This window comes from Gopherus flavomarginatus, chromosome 8 (assembly GCF_025201925.1).
Source record: "Gopherus flavomarginatus isolate rGopFla2 chromosome 8, rGopFla2.mat.asm, whole genome shotgun sequence".
NCBI lineage: Eukaryota > Metazoa > Chordata > Testudines > Testudinidae > Gopherus > Gopherus flavomarginatus.
Window position 1 is genome coordinate 112,288,813 of NC_066624.1, and position 22,316 is coordinate 112,311,128.

At 46.4% G+C, this 22,316-nt stretch overlaps 1 protein-coding gene across 3 annotated transcripts in view; it reads right to left on the minus strand.

The window, feature by feature from the left end:
• The window catches only part of FGF12 (fibroblast growth factor 12), a 316,825-nt gene that overhangs the window by 74,407 nt on the left and 220,102 nt on the right, over positions 1-22,316 (minus strand). For all 3 annotated transcript variants that reach the window (XM_050964827.1, XM_050964828.1, XM_050964829.1), the window contains exons 2-3: positions 16,379-16,489; positions 8,303-8,406 (exon numbers count right to left, since the gene is read on the minus strand). In XM_050964827.1, coding sequence (XP_050820784.1) covers positions 8,303-8,406; positions 16,379-16,489 — 215 coding nt within the window. The remainder of the gene's footprint in view (positions 1-8,302; positions 8,407-16,378; positions 16,490-22,316) is intronic.

Sequence of the window (22,316 nt, forward strand, 5' to 3'; positions counted from 1 at the left end):
TTGTACCCAGGAAGGGTGATATTTATCCTCCTTTCACCATTAGGGAAGATCTTAACTTCAGTTGTATCTCTGATGCCCATGAATTATGGGTAGCTCTCACTTGTGGAAGATAGATATTCCCCTTCATAGGCAAAATAATCCATGTATAAATTATACTGGAATTTAACACAGCAAATCAGTATGCCCTTGCGATGTTGCAGGAATGTGGAGAAGTGGATAGATGGGAGAAGACAGGGGGACCTAGGCTAACACAACAGTCCTTTCTGTCCCCGCCAACAGAACTAACAGGGATGGCATTCAGGTTGATGTTCCCGGTCTGAATCAGGCACCATAGCATCTTGAACCTGGGTCTCCCACACTACAGGTGAGGACCCTGTCCACTGGGATCTTGGCTAGCCTGTGGTGGAGCGCACTCATTCACATATCAGAAATTCCATCCTGAGCCTGAAAAACCTTTCCCAGGAAAGTTTAATTGAAACATGATTGTGTGAAAAGTTCTGGTTCCAACAAACAGGCATTTTCTGATGCACAAACCTTTTGTTGAAAAGTTCCGAACCAAGTCAGCATACGTCTGCCTCGTTCTCATCACTTCTACTGCGCTCAGTTAGAGAGACTTGACTGTATATCAATAGCGGAGGAGAAATGCCTGAGCAAACATGGAATCCTTTACACAAAGGCACAATTCTTTAGGGTCTTGATTGAGTACTTTGCTGACTCAAGTGCTTAACTTTGAATGCGTGCTTAAATCCCACTGATAGCTTGAATCCCAGAGTTTCAGTGGAATGTGGAGAATGGAACTTCCAGTTCATGAAATATTTCAAGATTTTGCTTCATTTCAAATTGGAATGAAAACTGAACATCTCAAAAGGGAAACTTGAAAAAATTGATTTGCATGTTATTTTGCATTATGTTATAATGCCTAATTTTAAAAAAACCAAAACAAAGTAACTTCAGGATGAAAAATCTAAATATTTAATTCCAAAAATGTCAAAGTGGGACATATCAATCTTGCCAGAACTCCCCCTCGCCCCCATGGTTTTGTTCTAAAATGAAATTCTGGCAAAATCACCCTGATTTTGCAATTTCCATTTCAATGGAACTACATATTGTGACAAAATATGTATGATAAGTGGTGTATATCCATGCACTTAAGTGCTTTGCACTGGGACTAACTGGGAAAGGGGCCCAGTTCTCCACTGCTGCTTGCCCTGGAATTAGAATAATGCCCCTGAATTCAGTGGGAATTATTCTCAACCTGCAGGAAGGGGAAGATGGTGCCCCCGTGTACATTAATCCCTCAATCTGTGCTGTTATTAAATGAGATAGGGAATAACCAGCCAGGAAATCAGGGTTATGTCCTACTGCTATTGTCCTTGTCCTCTGAAACGGCATCATGGAAGCCTCGGCCCTCTCTTGAATAACCAGCCACCTCAGATGGAAAGTAGGTTTCAAACTAGTTCATCTGAAAAGCCAGATGATCCCCCTACCCGGCACTACGCTAGAAATGTTGTTAGAATACAGGCCCCTTGACTGAGAAGCGAAATGAGGAACTCTTGCCCGAGAAGTTACGGCATCACAACATCCTATCAACCCCTCCTTGTCTGAAGAGCAGAGGGGCTGCGCTTGCCAAGTCAGGTCAGATGCCTTTTCAAAGATTGCCAGTCATAACTCCGTACGCACTTCTGCCATGTCCTAGCTGGCCAGTTAGCACTTGCCATCCCTGGCAGCACCTGCTTTTCTCTATGCACCAGCAGAGATTAACAGAGCCGGACATTGGAGCATTACAAATCTTCTTTGTAATGGAGACAAAGCAACATCTGTGGAAGAACCTCAAAGGAAAAATAACCACTGTACTACTGATAGCTGTGCTTACAAGGGTCCGTGCTCTGAGAGAGTTGAGCCCCATGGGGACTGATCAGAAGCTACACTTCAGAGACATCCAATACAAGGCAGGAATCAACAGAACCTCTCACACCACAAGCACCCTTGTATACAAGACTGAATTTGTTTATGGGACATGGTGACGGTGCCTAGTTGGCAGGTTTAACAGCACAGAACTTTTGGAGAGATTAAATAAAGTATAACCACTAGAGGTCAAATGTGGCACAGACTTCGGTATAGTCAGACTTCGGGATAGACCAGCCAATTATAGGAGCAATGTAGTGCCAATTGATTTTAGCTGATGACCTTGAAATAGCATAGATAATATTGTAATAGCCCTCAAGGAGCAGTGGTAAAATAGTTATGACAATACAGGCAGATAAAAGCCTTGTTAATATACACACTTCCCTGGATGCTTATTTATTTTTATGCAAGACATTTTTGTTATGCAAAATGATAGAACACAATAAAAAAGAGGAGAAAGAGCGGAAATGAACGATACATAGAGCTCGTGAGCTGACATGGGGGTCTGTTGTTGTTCAGGGTTTTTTTTTTGTGCATAATCATCACTCCTTCACAGCAATGATTTTGAAGGGATTTGAGCTATACTTCCCTGCATTTCAAACTACACATTTTATACGGTTAACGCATGCTGCACCCTTGTAAGCATCCCAGGCTTTTCTCATGGCAAGTCTGTTCGAGTTTTCATAATCATTCCAATAAATAAAAGATTACAATTTCCCATTTCAAAAATCATTAGAATTCCAAGTTAAACAACGGGGGATGTGTTATGGCAGTACACTCTACCCAGTGAAAAACAGAAGGGTTATGTACATGAGACCAGGTTGGTCCCAGCTCTATCTCCATTGAGTTCTACATAACAGAGAGGGAGAGAGAATTTCCATACATGCTGAGCAATCCAATGAGCCTGAAGAGGTACTTTTGCTCCACATGGGCTTTCACTGTAAAAGAACAATGCTCAGCACTTTTCACGTGCAAAGCACTTTGCAGACATTGTTTGTATTACCACCATACAGAGATGCTCCAGTCATGCTGTGCTAGGGCCTGTACAAACCCAGAACAAAAAGATGGTCCTTGCCCCAAGGACCTTATTAACTACTTCATCTTTACCACACCCCTGTGAGAAACATTGGTACCCCATTCTACAGATGGGGAGCCTAAGGTTCAGAGGTTAGGCGACTTTTCCAAGATCACTGAGAAGTCAGTGTCAGAGCTGGAGCAGATGGCTCGAGAACTGTACTTTATCCTATTTGTATCTATGGAATAGATGTGGGTGTGATATAAACTGTTGTCAGCATGAGTCTGGGCTGAATGTCTGAGTCATGAGAGGAGAATCCAGGGGCAAGCGATGGCATTCTCTTAAACAGATCCTGAGAAAGCCTTTATGAACTTTCATGTTGTTTGCAGCTAACAAAACTCCCTAGAGAACAGGCTGGAGAGTTTGTGAACACGTTCTGGGGACCAGATTTTACATTTCTCTGTCTGAAAAGCCAGATGCCTTAATTAACAAGGGCCTGATTTTCACGGGCGCTCAGCATCCAGAGCTCCAACAGTTTTCAGCAGCTCCAATCAGTGCGTCTCAAAAAGCAGGTCCCGTGAGTCCATGCAGACAGGGTACAGAGGGAGTCCAACTTTTCCATACTGAAATGTGTGATGACTACAAAATTTGAAATTCTCACTGGGAGTCTTTACTTTCTAGTGGGGAAAGCGTCCAATTTCTAAGCCACAAGACATTGGGCTTCACTCTTGTGATGTTTAAATGCAGAAAACCAAGGGCTGAATTCTTCCTGTTCTAGACATCAGGCAATGGGAAATTGTACATAATTTCCTGCACTTCTCCCCGGGTAATACCCCTCCCCCATCAACAAACGCACACAATGTTTTTTTAACCTATGGAACTCTCTGCCACAAGATATCACTGAGGCCAAGAGCTGAGTAGGATTCAAAAGGGGATTGCACATTTATATGGATTATGACCACATCTCTAATGTCCTTAGGCAGGGTAAATAGATATGGTTAAGAGTTATAAGCCCTTCTGCTGCCTGGCCGTAATTGACTGGGGTTAGGGAAGACACTTCCCTCGAGGGCTGTTTCTGCTAAAGTTGTACTCGAGAGGACATCTTGCATCTTCCTCTGACGCAGCTGGTGCTGGCAGAAACCAGCTAACCCAGCCTCTATCTGAAGCTCTGGTCTGATTCGGTAGGGCAATACCCAGGCCAAGTTCTTTTCTGATGCAAGCAGAGGGAAAGCTATGGAAGTCAGTGGAGCTCTGCCCGTTTACAGCAGCAGAGAACTGAGGCTCCTGGGAGAGAAGGAAGAAGCATTTCTCTGGCCAGCTGGCTTCTTTGGAACCAGCGACAGGGCTTAGAATGCTCAGATATATGCGAAGGAAATGAATCACTGGGCAGGGGAGATGGCCACAGGGGCAGGGTGGAGCTAAGTGAGTGAACAAAGTCAACAAGAAGTATTAGCCCCTTATTCCAAATCACTGATCACTGCCCTAGAGAAACCAGGCATGCACCTGACTGCAAATTAAACACACCAGAGGTGGAGAAAAGCTGTGTCTTACGGTCTTATAAGCAAAAGATTAAAGACACAGTGGTTAGTATGGGAGACAGGGCCTGAAGGAGCCTTTGAGAGCCATACACCGGCGCCACATGCTGACCCCTGCCCCTCGTGAGAAGCAGCAGCTGAGTAATTAGCAGTCCAGCTACAGACCTCAGTTCAATCCTTTATCTTTGATGCTTAGAGGCATTTCAATCCACAGTCCTTGCTGTCAAGACGACAGAGCCATCTCAGCTCTAAATACCAGGCCTCATTTTCCCTCTCACTTCAGGTCTGGTCCAGAGCCCATGGAAGACGCCCGTTGAGTTCAATGGGCTTTGGGTGAAGCCTACGCTGCTGTCAGTCAGTCATAGCTCCCCTGAGACAACAGAGTCAGCCCAGCAGAGAGCTGGTGTGGGAAGGAAGCCACGTCTCCTTGGGACGCGAAGGCCACGGAACAGCCAGGCACAGCACACAGGAGTTTGCCTCCCAGTGATGTTTTGTTCATGAAAGAAACAGTTTAATTCTTATTGTTGCAGACACAGCTGAAAACCATCGAAACCACAGCATGTAACCATGCCCATGGCAGTCGTCCTGCTAAGCCCTGACCATTCTGAGGGATTCTGAGTGTAATATCGGAGATAATGTAATCAGAGTAAAGCTCTCAGCTGGAGATACTGGGCCAAATCCTCAGCTGGTGTAAATGGGCAACATCCCATTAGGCTGTACTCATCTGGCCCACTAATTGTAAGTGAATTTGTTTGACTGAAGAGAAGGCTCCTCATGTTTTTAAGGCACTCCATCCTGCCTCCCAGGTGTCAGTGAGAGAGCCTTCTTCTCTGCAGCCCCTGTTTGGGGCTGCTGCTCCTTAGCTCTTCCTGAATCATTAGTCCTGAATTACTTCCCATATCTGCGGATGGAGCTGGTCAAAACAATGGACAAAATTCTGAGAAATTCCAGAGACATTTTTCCCCATTTCTGTCCAAGTTTTCAGACCAGCTCTATTTACCAAGCTCTTAACTGCTCGTCCTCCTTGTAATTCATTTACTCTGACAAGAATTCTGAACTCTCGCTGCTCTGAAGGGCCTCGTACAGAAGCAGGTATTCCATTGTGCACAACACCACATCTGTTTAAGTCACACAATCCGTGTACGCTATAGAGTTTATCTCAAAAACTAATTATTTGTATTACCGCAATGCCCAGGAGACCCAGCCACAGATCAGGGCCTATCTAACTCAGTGGTGCGCAGACAGATCCAAATCAGGAGGCTCCTGATCGCAAAGAGGTTGTAAATAAGTAAACCATTGATATTGTTAACCACACCAACAGTAATAATACCAACACCAAGCTCTTATATAGCTCTTTCCATCCATGGATGTCACACTGCTTTACAGAGAAGGTCAGTATCATGGTAAATTGAACTGATTTATTTAAAGGGACACAACTGATTAGACTTAATTTACACTTAAATGCACTGAGCTGTGAAAGAAAGGGATGTTTCTGGCATAACTAGAGAGCTGACTGATCTATCCCTCTCTTCGTCCTGACAGCCACCCAGTTTAGAAAACTAACACGCGATCCCCAAATACCCAGCCACACTAGCAGGAACACTTGTAATTTCCTAACCAGGCTATGGCAGAGCGCCATAGGTAAGACATGAGAGGTAGCCGTGCTGCACTCCTGGGTACTGGACTGCATCTAGTTTTGGACAGCACACTTCGAGAAAGATGTGGAAAGCTGGAGAGAATCCAGGAGAGCAACAGAAGTGATAAAAGGTTGAGAAAACCTGACCTATGAGGAAAGTTTGAAGGAATGGAGCATGTTTAGGCTGTACCGATGCGGCTGTGCCACTGTAAGATTGCTCACGTAGCCACTCCATACTGGTGGGAGAGAACTCTCTGTCGACACAATGAAATCACCTCAATGAGCGGCGGTAGCTACATCAGCAGGAGACACTCTCCTGTCAACATAGCGCTGTGCACACGAGCACTTATGCCAGCACAACTTATATCACTCAGGGGTGGGGTGGGGGTTTCCCCACCCCTGAGCGACAAAAATTTTGCCTATATAAGTGGTCGTGTAGAAATTGCCTCTCTCTTGAGAAGAGAAGGCTCAGGAGGAACCTGATAACAGTCTGCAAATAGAAAAGGGACGTCATAAAGAGGACAGTGATCGATGGTTCTCCGCGTCTACCAAGGGTAGGACAAGGAGGAATTGGCTTAGTCTGCAGCAAGTTTCAAGAACACATTAGACAGAAGACCTCTCTGGGAAGGGTCTAGGTACACGTAAACATGCCTCCTCAGTGGCAGGGCACAGGGAACAGACTAGGTGACCTCTCGAGTTCCCTTCCAGCCCTGCACTTCTGTGATATTATCGCCTCCCAAGGTAAGAAGTGGAAATAACAGTTCTTTGAGTGGTTTAAAACTGGAGTGCTTTGTCCTGTTGAGATCATACTATAAGGAACAACCCTGAACAGAGTGAGGGGGTGACGAGGCCGTTTACACTCCGGACTGCTCAGACTGTGATTACAGCATGCGAAGAGGATAAGCCAGGGTCTGAGCTCTGATCCCACAGTGCTTACACAGGCATCCACAAAGTGATTTTATCTTGCAAACAGAACGCCACAGAGGAAACTACAGAAGTTGATTGACAGCTACCAGAAGGAGGAAAATATGCATAAGAGCCACAGATCCACGAGACACCTTGTACTCATTGGGAAAGCTAACGTATTCAGCGGTACCATATTTTCTCCTTCAAATAGTGAGACACAGGTTCGCATTCAGTCCTGCAGTCCGGCTCTGACAAGAATTCACAATATTCCAGCGTGGTGGGAAAAGACAACCCCAGAGCTGTTTCGACCCACAAGAGAGCCAACCGTGCTAGCCTTCGGTCGCGAGGTAACTAGAGTCAGCTCTGCATCAGCAAGTGACTTAAGTGCCACCTTTGGTCCTAGAGGTTATGGCGGTAGCCACATTACAGATCAATTAGCCGGATACAGAAAACCGAACTGTGCTATTTCCTATTCAGTGGTCATATCCCCAATCCAACCCACACCCTTACCCCAGCCACACATGTTTTTAAGTCAGAGTAACAGCAGAATTACAGTGCTCTGGATCCGCATTGGAGTTAGTGAGGTCAGAGTCTGGCCCATAGACTCTACAAATATCTGAATGGAAGGCATGGAAAATGCATCAACAACAATTTCCTTATCGCATAGCACTAGTGTGAAGTTATTTCAAGAGTAAAATATTTCTAGCAAAGAGCTGCCTTATTTAGTAAATCATTGTGAATCAACGATTTACTTCAAATGAGAATCTGATGAATAACCTCATGCTTTTTAAACCATCTAAGAAAGTTACTGGGGAATTAGTCAGTAAAATGTGTCTCATAGATCTTTTATACTGTGTTAAAAAGACCACTCATATACAGAGACATTCTGCTCAGTTACACTGGAGTAAATCCAGAATCACTCCACTGAAATCAACACAATTACTGTGGTGTGGAGAACAGGACCTATTATGATCAGGTTCACTGGTGTATATCAGGGGTATCTTCTGTGAAGGCAGTGGGTGGTTGCACTGATGTAAAACCTGACCAGATCCAGCCAATTCGGTAACCTAACACAGCAAGACCTGAGTTAAGCGACCGTCCAAAGGAGCAGACATGTGACTTCAACTAACGGTCAAGGAATACTGTCCTGAAACTGCATGGACATACTCTGAGGTCATTGCTGAAGACAGGGAAGAGTCTATTTGACAGTGGGCTCCTACCGTGCCAGGCTGTCCGAAGTGTTCCCAACACAGCAATGCGTTCAGAAACCAGCTCTGAAATCGCCAAACTGGGCAAGGTACTTACTGAGCTGTAGAGATATCCCTCACCATTCATGGCGACGTAGAGACCTGCCTTCACCCCCTGGATCGCCACCACACGAAGGCCCACGGGAATTAGATTGAAGAGCGCTGTAGTTGGAAGAAGAACAGGGGAAAGCAACTGTTACTGAAGTTCGTCTTTCCCTGTGGCCTATATTCCCTGTTTTCATTGCCCTCTAGTGCCCCACCCCTTTACACAAGAAGCAGAGTTACAAACATCTCCAGGGATTTGCAGTTACAGCGAAGGGTCTGTAACTCGCTGTCATAAACAGATAGCTAAGGGTTAATAATGTTCTTTTACCTGTAAAGGGGTAACACCAGTAACCTGAAACACCTGACCAGAGGACCAATCAGGAAACAAGACTTTTTCAAATCTGGGTGGAGGGAAGTTTTGTGTGTGAGTTCTGTGTTCTTTGTCTTGTGTCTGACCCTCTCGGCTCTGAGAGTGATTTTTCTATCTCCAGGCTTTCTAATCTTCTGTTTCCAAGTTGTAAGTACAAAGATAGTAAGACAATAAGGTTTATATTGTTTTCTTTTGTATTTACATGTGTGTAGTTGCTGGAAGGTTTAAACTGTATTCTTTTTTGGATAAGGCTGTTTATTCATTTTTTTCTTTTAAGCAAATGACCCTGTATTTATCACCTTAATACAGAGAGACCATTTTTATGTATTTTTCTTTCTTTTATAAAGCTTTCTTTTTAAGACCTGTTGGAGTTTTTCTTTAGTGGGGACTCCAGGGAATTGAGTCTGCAGCTCACCAGGGAATTGGTGGGAGGAAGAAGTCAGGGGGAAAATCTCTTTGTGTTAGATTTACTAGCCTGACTTTGCATACCCTCTGGGTGAGGGGGGGGAGTACTTGTGTTTTCCAGGACTGGAAACAGGGAGGGTGGAGTCCCTCTGTTTAGATTCACGGAGCTTGCTTCTGTATATCTCTCCAGGAACCCAGGGAGGGAACACCTGGATGGGAGGAAGGGAAATGGTTTATTCCCCTTTGTTGTGAGACTCAAGGAATCTGAGTCTGGGGGTCCCCCAGGGAAGGTTTTGGGGAGACCACAGTGCGCCAGGCACTGTATAGATCCCTGGCTGGTGGCAGCTTTACCAGGTCCAAGCTGGTAACTAAGCTTGGAGGTTTTCATGCTAACACCCATATTTTGGATGCTAAGGTCCAGATCTGGGAAAAATGTTATGACACTCGCTTTGAAGGGTGACCTTAGGGAGGGTTGTAAAAGTTCCAGTTCTCACTGTATCCCAGAAACCTGCAGCCCAACATCCATCTACTCACTGCTAGCCGAGGAATAAAGACTCTCAGGAAGAGCCATCCTGGACTCCAATGTCTCCATGACTTGAGTCCTCTGTTCCAGGCAGCATGAAAGGACAAGACCCTTCAATGCCCCATTTTACTGCCATCCTATTGATTTAAGCATTGCAGCCACTTCCTCCCCAATACGTTGCAAAAGGTAACTATTGCTGGATGTCATACAGCCACTTGGACTCAGAGAGGCGACCTCTCCCTCACGCATGATAGCATTTTTGCTATTATTTGTAACGTAACAGGATCGGAAAAGCTGCTGGTATTATTATATTAAATGTCAATGCATTAATTGTTTCTACTGTTGCTACCTGTAATACGGGCAGAAGTGAGATACCTCAGCTGAGATCAGGACCTCACTGTGCTGTAGTTGGGGTCTGTAGGTGCTACTCTATGCACAGTAAGAGACAGTCTCCACCCCAGAAAGCTTACAGTCTGGCTAGGCAAGACAGAGGCTGGGACAGGACATGGAGCCACAGAGAGATGAAGTGATTTGCTCAAGGTCTTACAGCAGGTCAGTGGAAGAGCTAACAACAGAATCCAGGTCTCCTGAATGACTGCCGTGTGCCCTATCCATTGGACCACACTGCCTCTCCCCATTAACCAGCAACATTTCAGAAACCTCTAGCCATGGCCCAGTCTAGCTTTTCCAGAACCACAGAGATACTGCCTAGTGTCTCATGACCTTCTCCTGCCAGGAAAGAGTCCAAGTCAGGGATCGTCCCTCTCCAAGAGCATAGTACTCCTCCCATCTGTTGGCCTGGCAGAGTCAGAAAATATCAGCTCTCACACACATCACTATTGTGGGAGTTAGTACTGACTCTCCTAAACTCTAGACTAGGGTAATCACTGGAGCGGTGGGGAGACGAATTAACAAACACTTCACTGGTAGGTTGTTTTATATTTATTTATTCATTCAAAATGCATCTGTCTGAAGTGTCTCAAAGGGGTTGGAATGTTCAAATTAGTCCCTGGGGGGATGTATCAGTGGGTAGAATGCAGGGGAGATGCTCAATGATCAATAGCATGCTCTTCATCGCATGGCTTTGCAGTTTATTGCCTAGTGATTGCCATAAGTATACCTAATCATTCAAGTTATTTTATAGATAATTGATATAATTGTACAGCTAGTAAATCACTTTGTAAAGTGAGCACAGAACAGTGGGGGCTTTGGATGAAAGGTGATATTCAGATGCCAATCATCTTTTTCATCTCCCACTGCCCTGCTCCCTGGCCCCTTCTCCCTTGGAAGCCTTCTGTGCCCCAGCATGCTAATAATTCAGTGTTACTGCGACACAGACTGTTAGTGCGAACCCTGGTTTAACAGAACTGAATAATTCAGACCCAAGCCAGACTAAGATTTCCTAAGAGACTTTGCATGCACACATGCTGGGTAGGACACATGGCTTCAGCTGCACCAGGAGAAAACAAGTACTGCAACACACCATAAACTCCAAGAGTCTTTTCCACACGATGCCTATGAGCCAGTTGCAGAGACTGCACTTGTTTAAACTGTTTTACCAGAGAGACAGTTTTCAATGACCTCCTCTCACACACCCTGGTGCAAACAAGAGATAACTCCATAGAAGGTCACTGGAGTTGCACAGCTGTACGAGAGACAAAGCATTTGGGAATTATTCGAAGCACTATGGGAAGGCCAGGTATGCCATGACAACATTCGCAGCAGGTCTGCCTAAAGGTAAGAGGGATAACTCTCTTTCAGTGGGAAAACAGACACTAAAAGCCATGCTGCCGGATACAGCCCCTTTTCAGAAAGCCAGCCTACCACTTCTGAAAAATTCATGCTGAAATCTCACTGAAGCAAATGCACATGTTTAAGTGGTTTCCTGAAGCAGGAGGGCTTCAGTGGAAATCAGTGTCTAAAGTTCAGCCTCAATACGGGTCTTTGCAGATCAGGGTCTACGGTGATGCTGTAGTCTCCATGTTCAGGATTGGTGCCAGTTTGCCAGTTCGACACACCAACACTTCTCACTGCTGTAACTATATCAGTGTCGTGCAAATCCTTCACACAGGCTCCTCCTGAGAAGTTCCCTTACCTAGGCAAGTTTTTATTGCCATAGCTTTGGTGCTACAGCGATGCTCCAAAGCCTTGTTTAATTAACAACTCTATTTATAAGCAATCGCCCACCCCTCTCCTTTTTAAAAAAAACTGAAAAAAATGGAGCATATCACTACAGGTAATGAAGGCAATCAGCCGCCATTATTCACTGTCTACAATTAATTTGTCTTACACAGAAAACTTGCCTCACAGACCATTCGTTTGGCAGTTTGGGTAACACCACCCAAGATCACTGAGGCAGAGGATCCGCACGGAAACCTCCTCCCCCACCCCAAGGGCCAGCTCCCCCCCACAGGGTAAATCATAGACTATCATACACGGGTAAGGCATCATCGCTGTGCATTAGGTGAGCAAATCCTGGGACCAGGAGGTGGCAGAGCTGTTCTGGAAAGAACTTCTACAAGAGCACCAGATGCTTGGTGGGCATCAAGACGGTTTTTGTGACTAAAATGTGTTTATATTCAGGGTAAGAAGCTAGAGGTTTACCTTGGTATCACTCCAGAACAAGGATTTGAAACTGAAAGCTCTAGCACGGCCAGGCAGACTGAAGCAGTCCTACTGAAGTCATTGGGCCCAATTCTCCTTTCAGACTGGAGGAAGCCAGGTGTAACTGTATGGACGTCAGTGAGCCAGTTACCCCATTGGCATCCATGGAACTATGCTGATTTACCTCACTTGAGGATCTAGCCCAAATAATTTAGATGAGTAGAAGAGTGAACTGAGACAAGAATGAGGCCCATTGTGTGACCCAGATTCTCAGCTGGTATGAACTGGAGTAGATCAATCAAAGGAACCATGCTGATTTACACCATCTGGGGATTTGGCCTTGTGAGCGCAAGATGAAGCATTTACCTGGAATACACTATGTAGGGGATCTAATTCACCCCTCTGTTACAGCAGAATTGTGCTGGCATATCAAGGGGTAAAACAGCTCTGGCACAGAACTGGGGTCATGGAGTCATGAACCAGACCCAAGAGCGATACTGATCAGTCTAGAAAAAGATTATGCTGAGCAAAAGGGGGGGAAAAATTAACACAGGACAAATGGTGACAGGTGACCCTAACAATCCTTCTGACCAAATTCAGGGTAGTAACATGATGATATTCATAAGATAGATATTGGCCCAAGTTCTCCTCTTACAGGGTAACCCCATTGGCTTAAATGGAGATACACTGGTGTAAATCAAGAGTAAGTGTGAAAAGAATCTATCCCATGACTTTTAACTTGATAGCGTCACTTTAACTCCATGGCCTCAGTAGCAGATGTACGAAGGGCTGTTTTGCTGGATGCAAGTTCAAATGACATTTCATCTTGGCTTCTAACTGTATTCAATAAAAAAAACTAAAAAAAAAAAAACAAAAAAAAAACCCCAGCCTCCTGAGTTTCCCCAAGAACAGACACAAAGTGGGCACCAGATAGATAAATTAATTTTAAAATAGCTTAAATATTAGCAGTTCCTCTTTATTTAAATAACTGGATTTTCATTACAAGTTTTAATTACATCGGATGTGTAGAAGGGAAGTGTCTCGTTTCATTTTAAATGTTTACCTTGCCAGAGTAAACCCACATAGTGTATTCTATGTAAAATTAGTTCCTTTACGTGTTTAAATTACAGACTCCATGCAGAGTCCATCTAGACTGTCCCCCTGCATCCTGCCAGGTGAGAGTGAATCAGACCCCACCCATGGGCTATGGCTGTGCGTTTTGATTCTTACAGTGTGAATTTCAACCCTGAGCAGAAAAGACACAGGGTCCCAAGCACCGTGCGAGTCCCATTACATGACCCAGATTTTCTGACGCGCCCACAAGTTTCGGGTGTCCAGCTTGATTGTCAAGGGTGCGGAATACCCATAGCTCCTGCTGGATTTCAAATGGAGCGGCGAGTGCTCAGCACTGCAGAGACTCAAGCCTACTTTGTCTCAAACTGGGCACCCAAAACAAGCAGTCGTTGCTGACTATCTGGGCCTAAACCCTGCTCCGGCCCTCTGCACTGGGGTGATCACAGTCAGTAGGGTCTCTCGTGCCAGTCTGGGCCATGACATGACAGCTCTCCAATATTTATCTAGATTCATCCAGGTTTCAGATTTAGCTCATTCTTTTCTTGTCCCATCCTCACTGGCAGATGCGAACAATTAATTCCTGTCTTCTCTCCCAGCCCTGGGCATGTGTGTTGACAGATATGCCTTCTGAGCAGGGCCGGCGCTACCATTTAGGCAACCTAGGCAATCGCCTAGGGCACCAGAATAATTGGTGGGTGCCGTTTTGCCGGAGGGGGCAGCAGGCGGCTCCGGTGGGAGCTGCCGCAGTTCTACCTGCGGACGGTCGGCTCCTCGCACGGCTCTGGGGGACCTCCCGCAGGCACGACTGCGGCAGCTCTACCGGAGCCGTGGGACCAGCGCGCGGAGCGGTGAAATTGCCGTCCGCCTAGGGCACTCAAATCCCTAGCACCTGTCCTGCTTCTGAGCCTTCTTTTGCCCTGACTGAAGATATCAATTCCACTTAACCTCTCCCATAAGTCATAGGGCCCAATCCTGCAACCTGTACTCACTGGAGTAGTCCTTGCTCACATGAGCTGACCCACTGATGTCCTCCCATGAGTCTGGCCTGCTTGCAAGTACGGCCTGCAGGACCAGCCTCTTCACTTATCAATCCTATTTGCACTGTGCGGCAATGGCTGCAAAATTCTAACAACCTGGTGCACCTCTTTCATCCTCTGATGTAAGCCAGCGTAGCTTCCCTGAAATCAAAGACACTACGCAGTGGTAAAACCCCAGTGAGAGAGCAGAATTGGGCCCTATCCCTTCCAGCGAACTACTGCTGTGTGTCTGCTGAATACAGCCTTTGGATTGCGGGGGGGGGGGGTGTTTTCAATAAGGGCTGTTTTCCAAACCTTCTATTATTTCAGCTGCTGTCCTCTGGAAGCATCGTTTCGTGACCTGGTTCCCAAAACAGAAGGTAGGACTCTAGCTGTGCTTGGACCGTTGCTGAACAGAGGAGAATAAGTGCCCTACTCGTGTGAAACGTGCTCCCCCTGCCATGGAGACCCTGCCTACCAGTCACCATTTTGGGCACAGCGTCACGTCACTGACAGCTATTTAAATCTTCTCTAGTCTGAGGGCTCCCCACCACTCCCAGGAGGCTTCCTGTGGAACTACTGCTTAGCCAGCATTGGAGCCAACAAGCCCGACAGCTCAAACCCTGCAGTCCTTACTCAGGAAGGACCTCCAGTGGGTTGGCTAGGAGTTCTGTCTGAGAAAGGATGACAGGATTGACTCCTGGATTAAGCAGACTGGATTATCCCTCCATAAGAGTACATCTACACAGCTGCTGGACGCATGCTTCCCAGCGAGGGGAGACAGGCGCCTGCTAGCGCTGTTCAGGCTAACACGTTAAAAGTAGCAGCATAAGTGGGGCTAGCACACATGGCAGCTTGGGCTAGCCATCCAAGTACAAACAGGCCCAGGCCCCCGGGTACGTATGTGGGTAGCTAGCCCAAACAGCGGCCCGGGCATCCTTAGCTAGCCTGCTATTTGCAGTGCACTTGCAAAGCACAGCTAGTACATGTGTCTACCTGCCCTGGAAAGCACCCTCCCAGCTGTAATGTAGATGGACCCTTAGTGGGGGACTTTATCTTTGTCGAGTCCCCTCAAAGATCAGCTTCTGCTCCAACTATTAATGATTGAGAATTCCCGTCCCTTTGGGAATAGGCCAGACATGAATGCGGCTGCAGATTTCAGATTCCCAGAATAGGGACAAGATTCAGTCCTGCCCTAGCTGATGCAGCTAGTGAGAGCTAAGGTACTGCCACCTGCTGTCAGAAGAACTCCTGGGTCCCACAGAGAGGGCGGAGCTGATGCCATAGATAGCACTTTGCATCTCCTCTAGGGCCTAATCCTCCAGCGTGGTCTCAACAGGAGCTGAAGGCACCCAGCACTTCCCATGACAAAAATGTTTTGTGCCATCTCTTGCAGAGGGCAATGGGACACTGGGTAGTGCTGATGTCCAATGTGCTCTCCCGCAAATGACAGAGGCTTGCTGATTGCTGCATGAAAAACAATCAACATCAAACTTTGCTCCAGACCCTGCCATCCATAGAAGGATCTGGGTAACTTCTGTCAGCCTCTAAGTGTGGGGTGCTCAGAGGACTCTTTCCCTGGAGACAGGCTCATCACTGCCTACTGCAGAGTCTCTTTGGAAGCAACTTATAATGGCATGGTCAGAGATGAGGTACTGGAATGGATAGATTCTTGGTTTGATCCAGTCCGGCAATTCCCGTGTTCCTGAGTCTAGTTAGGTTTTAGATGTTTTCCCTGAAGATCACTTTCCTTTATTCCTGAAGGAAACAATCCCTACATCCTTCTCCCACACACATAGCATCTGTGCAAATATCACTCCTCTCTCTTCTGGCAAGAATTCAAACCACGCGTTTTTATTTTTCTCCCCACCCCAGATGGTTGTTGGAGCGTTAGAGAGAGAGGGGAAGAAAAAAAAAACAATGTGTGAAAACAATAAAGGAGAGATTTAAAGGGGAAGCGTCGATGGAAATAAACTGCTGAGAACAGCTGGCTCCTTCCTAATTTGATCTTTTCAGAAATGAAGGCTTACAAGTGAGACCCACTAGGTGATGCATTTCATTTATCATCTGGTTGCAAAGAAGGCTAATTTTTCTTACTGTAGTCGCTGTTTTCGTCCTTGGTCCCATCAATCGTACCATCTGGGTGCATCTGCAGGAAGTATTCCTGCTGGCTGAATAACCTTGTCACAATTCCTTTCAGCTGGGGTTCTACAAAGATAATAATAAGTATTAGATACACAAAATATACCAGGAGTGGCAAGAGATATCAATTGCTCAGCTACCGTAAACTCCTAAGTAAATAACCCAGTATTCTGGTAGATACGTTCCTGTGGTTCCTTACATGTTTGATTGTAAAGCAGGCGTATAAAACAGAGCTCAGGTGAAGATAAACAGAAACCACACTGTTAGTACAGCACCGGGTGAAGAACTGAAGAAAATTCATTTAGAAGAGCTGCCTTATTGCAAGTCATGTACATCCTTCCAAGCAAGTGTCAATGAAACCTTCAGACCATTCCATCATGTATAAACCACAAGGATTCCCAAACTGTGGGTCGGGACCCCGTTTTCATGGGGTCGCCAGGGCTGGCGTTAGACTTGCTGGGGCCCAGGCTCAAAGCTGAAGCCTGAGCCCCACCACCCAGGGCCGAAGCCAAATCCCAACGGCTTCAGCCCTGGGCAGCAGGGCTCAGGTTACATGCCCCCTGAAGCCCTGGGGCTTTGCCCCTCGCCTGGGGTGGCGGGGCTTGGGCTTTCGGTCCCCACCCCGGGGCAGAATGCTCGGGCTTCAGGCCCCACTCCTGGGGTCGTGCAGTCATTTTTGTTGTCAGAAGGCGGTCGTGGTGCAATGACGTTTGAGAACCGCTGACATATCACCTCTTTACCAGAAAAGCTGGTTTAGAAATAATGTAGGGAGTTATTAAAATGATATTAATACTATGATTATAAATTAATATGAATAAAAGCAAGTTACTAGTGACTTAAGCGGAAAATATCCAGTGCAGTATATCATGATGAAATCAGTTTCATGGCTTTGATGCACCAAGTGAGATTGTTTAAAAAGCCATTCTATAACTCCGGTCAGGCTGTGTCAGTGTTTCCATTAGGAGCCCTTGTTTCCAACAGTTTACCACTGGGTTATACAAATCTCCTTTGAGAATGACATGAAGAGCCGAGGGACACTGCACTCCTTTTGCAGACAGAGTGTCCGTGGACATCTCTGGAAGCTCTGAATGCACGACAGCAGGAACAGATCATTAGTGTGAAAGGGCTCAGCTTAAAATCACTTTGCCAATTTAAGAAGAAAACAGCATCATTTTAAAGTTTGTGGCAGGAATGCAAATTTAGAACTGGTGAACGTGATCTTCTGCAGCACTCTGCTCAACAAAGTGACTTTGGATTGTTAATTCTAGCCAGCATTCCTTATTATAATGCTGTTGCTCCTCTGAAGTAGAGGTAGGAAGAAGACGATCATTAAATAATTATACCATTGTGTTTAGAGTGTTTGCCAGAATGATGTCCCTAGACCACCAGTTACCCAGTACCTCATGCTGCAAAAGGAGACACCATTGTATTGTCACTGCAGTAAAATCAGAGCTAAGTGCCCCTGATTCCTAGTCTCATTACAAATCTAACACATGTTCTGTCAAGCCTGGCTCCAGGTTCAACATTTATGAGCTTTCTGGCCAATCCCGGCCTAGTTTGGAGTCATCTTAGGCTGATTTATGGTTTTGAGTGGTAATGAGATGGGTCTTGCCATTTTTGCATGTTTCCCCATCAGTTGAGATTTATCTGGAGTTTTTGGGTCCAGCCCACTCCCCGAATTCACAGAAAACTGAAAAGAACTAAGCTGCCAACACAAGCTGCCGAGTTTCTCACAGCCCTAATAAAATCTGATAACAATCTGGCGTGGTTCCTGTCACTTCATATTCTGCTTGGGCTGCCTTTCCCCACAGGGGTGTCCGTGCTTTCTGCTTTCCTCTGATTTCTTGCAGTTTGCTCATCATTACCCACACCTGCCTACCGCTGATTTCACAGTCCTGGGCACAAAAAGCTTCTGACTGACTACAGAACAGTTGTAGCTCTGGCTAGTGCAGGCTCCCCCACGTGGCCTGGCCAAGGCAACACAAACATGATCTGGGGGAAGCAGACCCAGCGGTGGAAGGCAGGCAGGCTGCAAGGAGCATTTGTTGATTGATCTATCTACTGAGGATGCCAGCAGAGGAGGCAGGGAGAGTTAAGTAGACTGAGCCAAGATATGACCACCCACTTCTTTGGCACAGGCCAAACAGTCATCAGATGGTAACTGCACCCGTTACTAGCATCCAAGGAATGGATTGGAGCTGCAGGCCCAGAGGCAGCCCCTGCTTGTGTGAACCTGAATTTGACCATATATTTTGGACTCATTTCCTTGTGCAGCAACAAAGATTGAACAGGTAATTGTACTGCAGCTTGCTGGAGTGCTGCTGTCCCTTACGCTGCAGTCATTTGCAGGGAAGGCTGTTAGTTTGTGGGGAATATCTCAAAGGCAGCACATCGTCCAGTTAAGGTGGGGGGGAAATGGCTGAATAAATCAGTGCAAGAGGCAGCTCACGCATCAGACAATAAACAACGTGAGCCCGTTTGGGAGTTTAGCGAGAGGGAAGGACAACGAAAGAGCCTTCAACTCTGGCCAGGCTGGTGCTGTGATTAAAAACTGCACAATCAAACATAGGTTTAATATTGTAATTCTCTTATTTGTCCAAAACTCCTTCAACAATATTGCCCCAAGCTACAAGCACTAAAAGTACATACAGTACAAAGAACAGAATCCAAGCACACATCAGGCCCACCTTCTAAAGGGCTCGCCTAATTAGGTTCCTCTCTGCACCTCATGCTTTCTCCAGGGCCTGAACTGAAACTGACTTTCCTCTCAGGTCTCTTATTTTACACCCTGGTGCGGGGGTTCCCAGCTTCCCCTGCTCTTAAAAGGGACAGCGCCTTATAACACACTTCAGCACAAAATCCCTTCCTATCACTGAGCAGCACAACTCTGCGCACCCTCCTGTTTTGCTTTCGATCAGCGTTCCTGCTCTGTGGAAATGCAATGGGATTTAAGTGGATGAAACATGCTCACTGGTGACTTGGCTTGTGGCACTCAAGCTCTAGTGCGGCAAAGCAAATGCATTTAAAAAGACAAGCTTTACCTCCCCTTATTTCACTGTGTCAATGGAATAGATTTGAGAAATTCTCTGAAACTAACCACCGGATTTGTGCAACAAGGAAGAAAGCCCATAAAAACAAGACCATGGATGGGCAGCAGAGACTTAGCAACGTTCTCATTAAAACGCAGGGACCGGTTGTGTGGAGCGACTGTTTGAAAGACATTGAAATGGCAACTGCTGAAGTGATAACCCTTAATGAGCAAGAGAGGTGCTCTAATACAGAGATCAAACACAATGCCCAGGGCCCATCTGCCTCCAGACACACCGTGATTACGTAGATGTATTACAATAGCACCCACTAAGACTGGAGCCCCATTGTGCTAGGGGTCGTACACACACATAGAGAGAGTCCCACACCGAAAAGCTCACACTCAAACTAGTCAAGATACACCAAGGGCAGGAGGAAAAACAGGATCAGAGAGGGGAAGGGATTTTCCCAAGGTCCCCCAACAGGTCAGGAACAGAACCCAGGTCTCCTCATTCCCAGCCCAGCCCAGCACCCTACCCACTAGACCACACTAGAGCTCTGGGTTCTCCCATTAGATAAGAGATTTCACCTACATCAGCATCGAGAACACTGCAGTCTGTCAGTGCTGTAGGTCTCGTTTAACCCCACCCCTCACCCACTGCCTCGTGGCACTCACCAGCTTGTCTGCTGGTTCTCAGAGCCCCATGATCAGGTGAGTGCCCTGCACAGCTGTCAGTTTCTTACCAGTGCATTAGTCTAGATTTCGGGTTCCCTGCCCTCCTTGTGTGCATGGGAATCCCAGAGAAGGCAACGGGATTTCTGTGCAGTGAGCCAAGGGAGACTCTGGCCCGCATGCTATCAGTACTGTAAGGCTGCTACACTTTAGGACACCAAAAGTGAGGGCCATATTTTGGCTGCTCTTTTATAGATGCACATGGCTCAGCACCTCCCCCTCCCCGCCGCACCCTCCCCCCTTGCACTCCTCTCCAGCCACTGGCCAGAATCCTTCACCTTATGTGCCCACAAGAACCCAAAACAGAAAGACACAAAGCAGGATGTTCTCTAAAAGCAGAGGTGCAAGAGAGCAGCAGTGCTGGCGGAGAACCCCAAAGGGATCGTCTGTGGTGCCCCTTTTGCTCCCCCACCATGGTCATAGCTAACAAAGCCTTGGTCTGTCTAACCCAACCACCAGTGACCAGCGACACTGGGGCAAACACTTCCTCTGATGCCACTGGATCTCTGATTTGTACATATTGGATTTCCCTATTAATCGAGGCTGAATACAGAATCTACCCGAACAGTGGGCACTGTCCGAATTAGAAAACATAAGGAAGATAACTGTGTTTAATACAAAGACGGTAGCTCATCTCAGTTGATTGGACTCTTCCAGTTGGCATGCATACTTTCACCTTTTCATGCTCTCTATATGTATAAATATCTCCTGTCTGTGTGTTCCATTCTATGCATCTGAAGAAGTGAGCTGTAGCCCATGAAAGCTCATGCTGAAATAAATGTGTTAGTCTCTAAGGTGCCACAAGTACTCCTGTTCTTTATACAAAGAGAAGGACACTCAACCACACCACTGTATAACAACACCCAGCTGACGATAGCAAATCGCAGCCCACAGCCATCAGTACAAGATAAGCTCATACACAAGAGAATATAACTTCAGGGATAAGGAACATCACTCCACTGCCAATGCCCCCAAACCAGCTCAGCCCAGTCCTCCCAGCACACCAGATGCCCCTTGATGTGTGCCCTTAAGGTTAACTAATCTGAGCCCTGCGGGACCATGCTGGGGAACTGAGCTCACGCTGAGCATCCATCATAGAGGACATGGTGCCAGGAACCCCACTCCCTGCCAGCTCAAACAGCTTCTCTCATCACATCTCTGTGCTACTGCCTTGGGGGAAAGAGGTGAACCAGCCTCCAGATCATTTAGTGGTCCAATATCCAAGCAGAGGTGATAGGACCCTGGTTATAGGAGGCGCCCAGATGCCCCCCCCCATACAGTAAATTGCATGGAAGTCAGTTTCCAGCTCAGGAAGATGAAGGGTTAAGTTGCCCTTTCTGGGATTTGAACCATTGGTCCCAAAGAGTCTTGGTGATTCGTACGTGATGCTGACATCACTATGTAACCCCTCTGGCTCATCTGGCTGGTGTAGAACTGCTGCTAAATTCTGCCCCGAAGGTGTCTGCATTTCAGTGGTGGGTGAAGCGATCTCTGTCCTGAGCATTTATGCTCATAGCACACACACTCTGAGAAAGTAGACAGAACATATAAATATTTCTGCTGGAAGGCTGCAGCATAACACTACTTACTCCTTAGAATTCAGAGCAACAATACACAAGACCCCAAAACAGAAAAGAGACAAAGCAGGCTGCTCTCTAAAAGCAGAGGCTCGACTCACTCTATCTTACTTTAAGCTGATTTCCCTCCCCCCCAGCTCCTCCCCCACCCACATACACACTCTTAAAGTGATATCTGGCAATTCCAACAGTGTCCTCAATACACCACCTGGATAGGGCACTCTGTATGTGTTGCGTCTTGAACTGAAACTGTTAAGCCTTTGTTTTCTGTGCACTAAAAACTTTAAATACCTAAGGACTCTGCTGCCTCCATGGACAGCCAGCCATTGTGTACGGCAAAGTGGAGAGTGTTAGACAGGAGGGAGAGACTGTGTGTGCTCTCACAGGAGACTGAGTTCTGGTCTAGAAAAATAGCAAAGAACCAAGAGCAAAGTGCTCTGCCTGAAAGTCTGTGTCTGAACTCAGTGGAGGGGAAAATGTAGCAACATTATCAGAGATTCCAAATGCAGGATTTCAAACTGGCCTTTCCTGAAACCCGCTGCTCAGCAAAGAACAT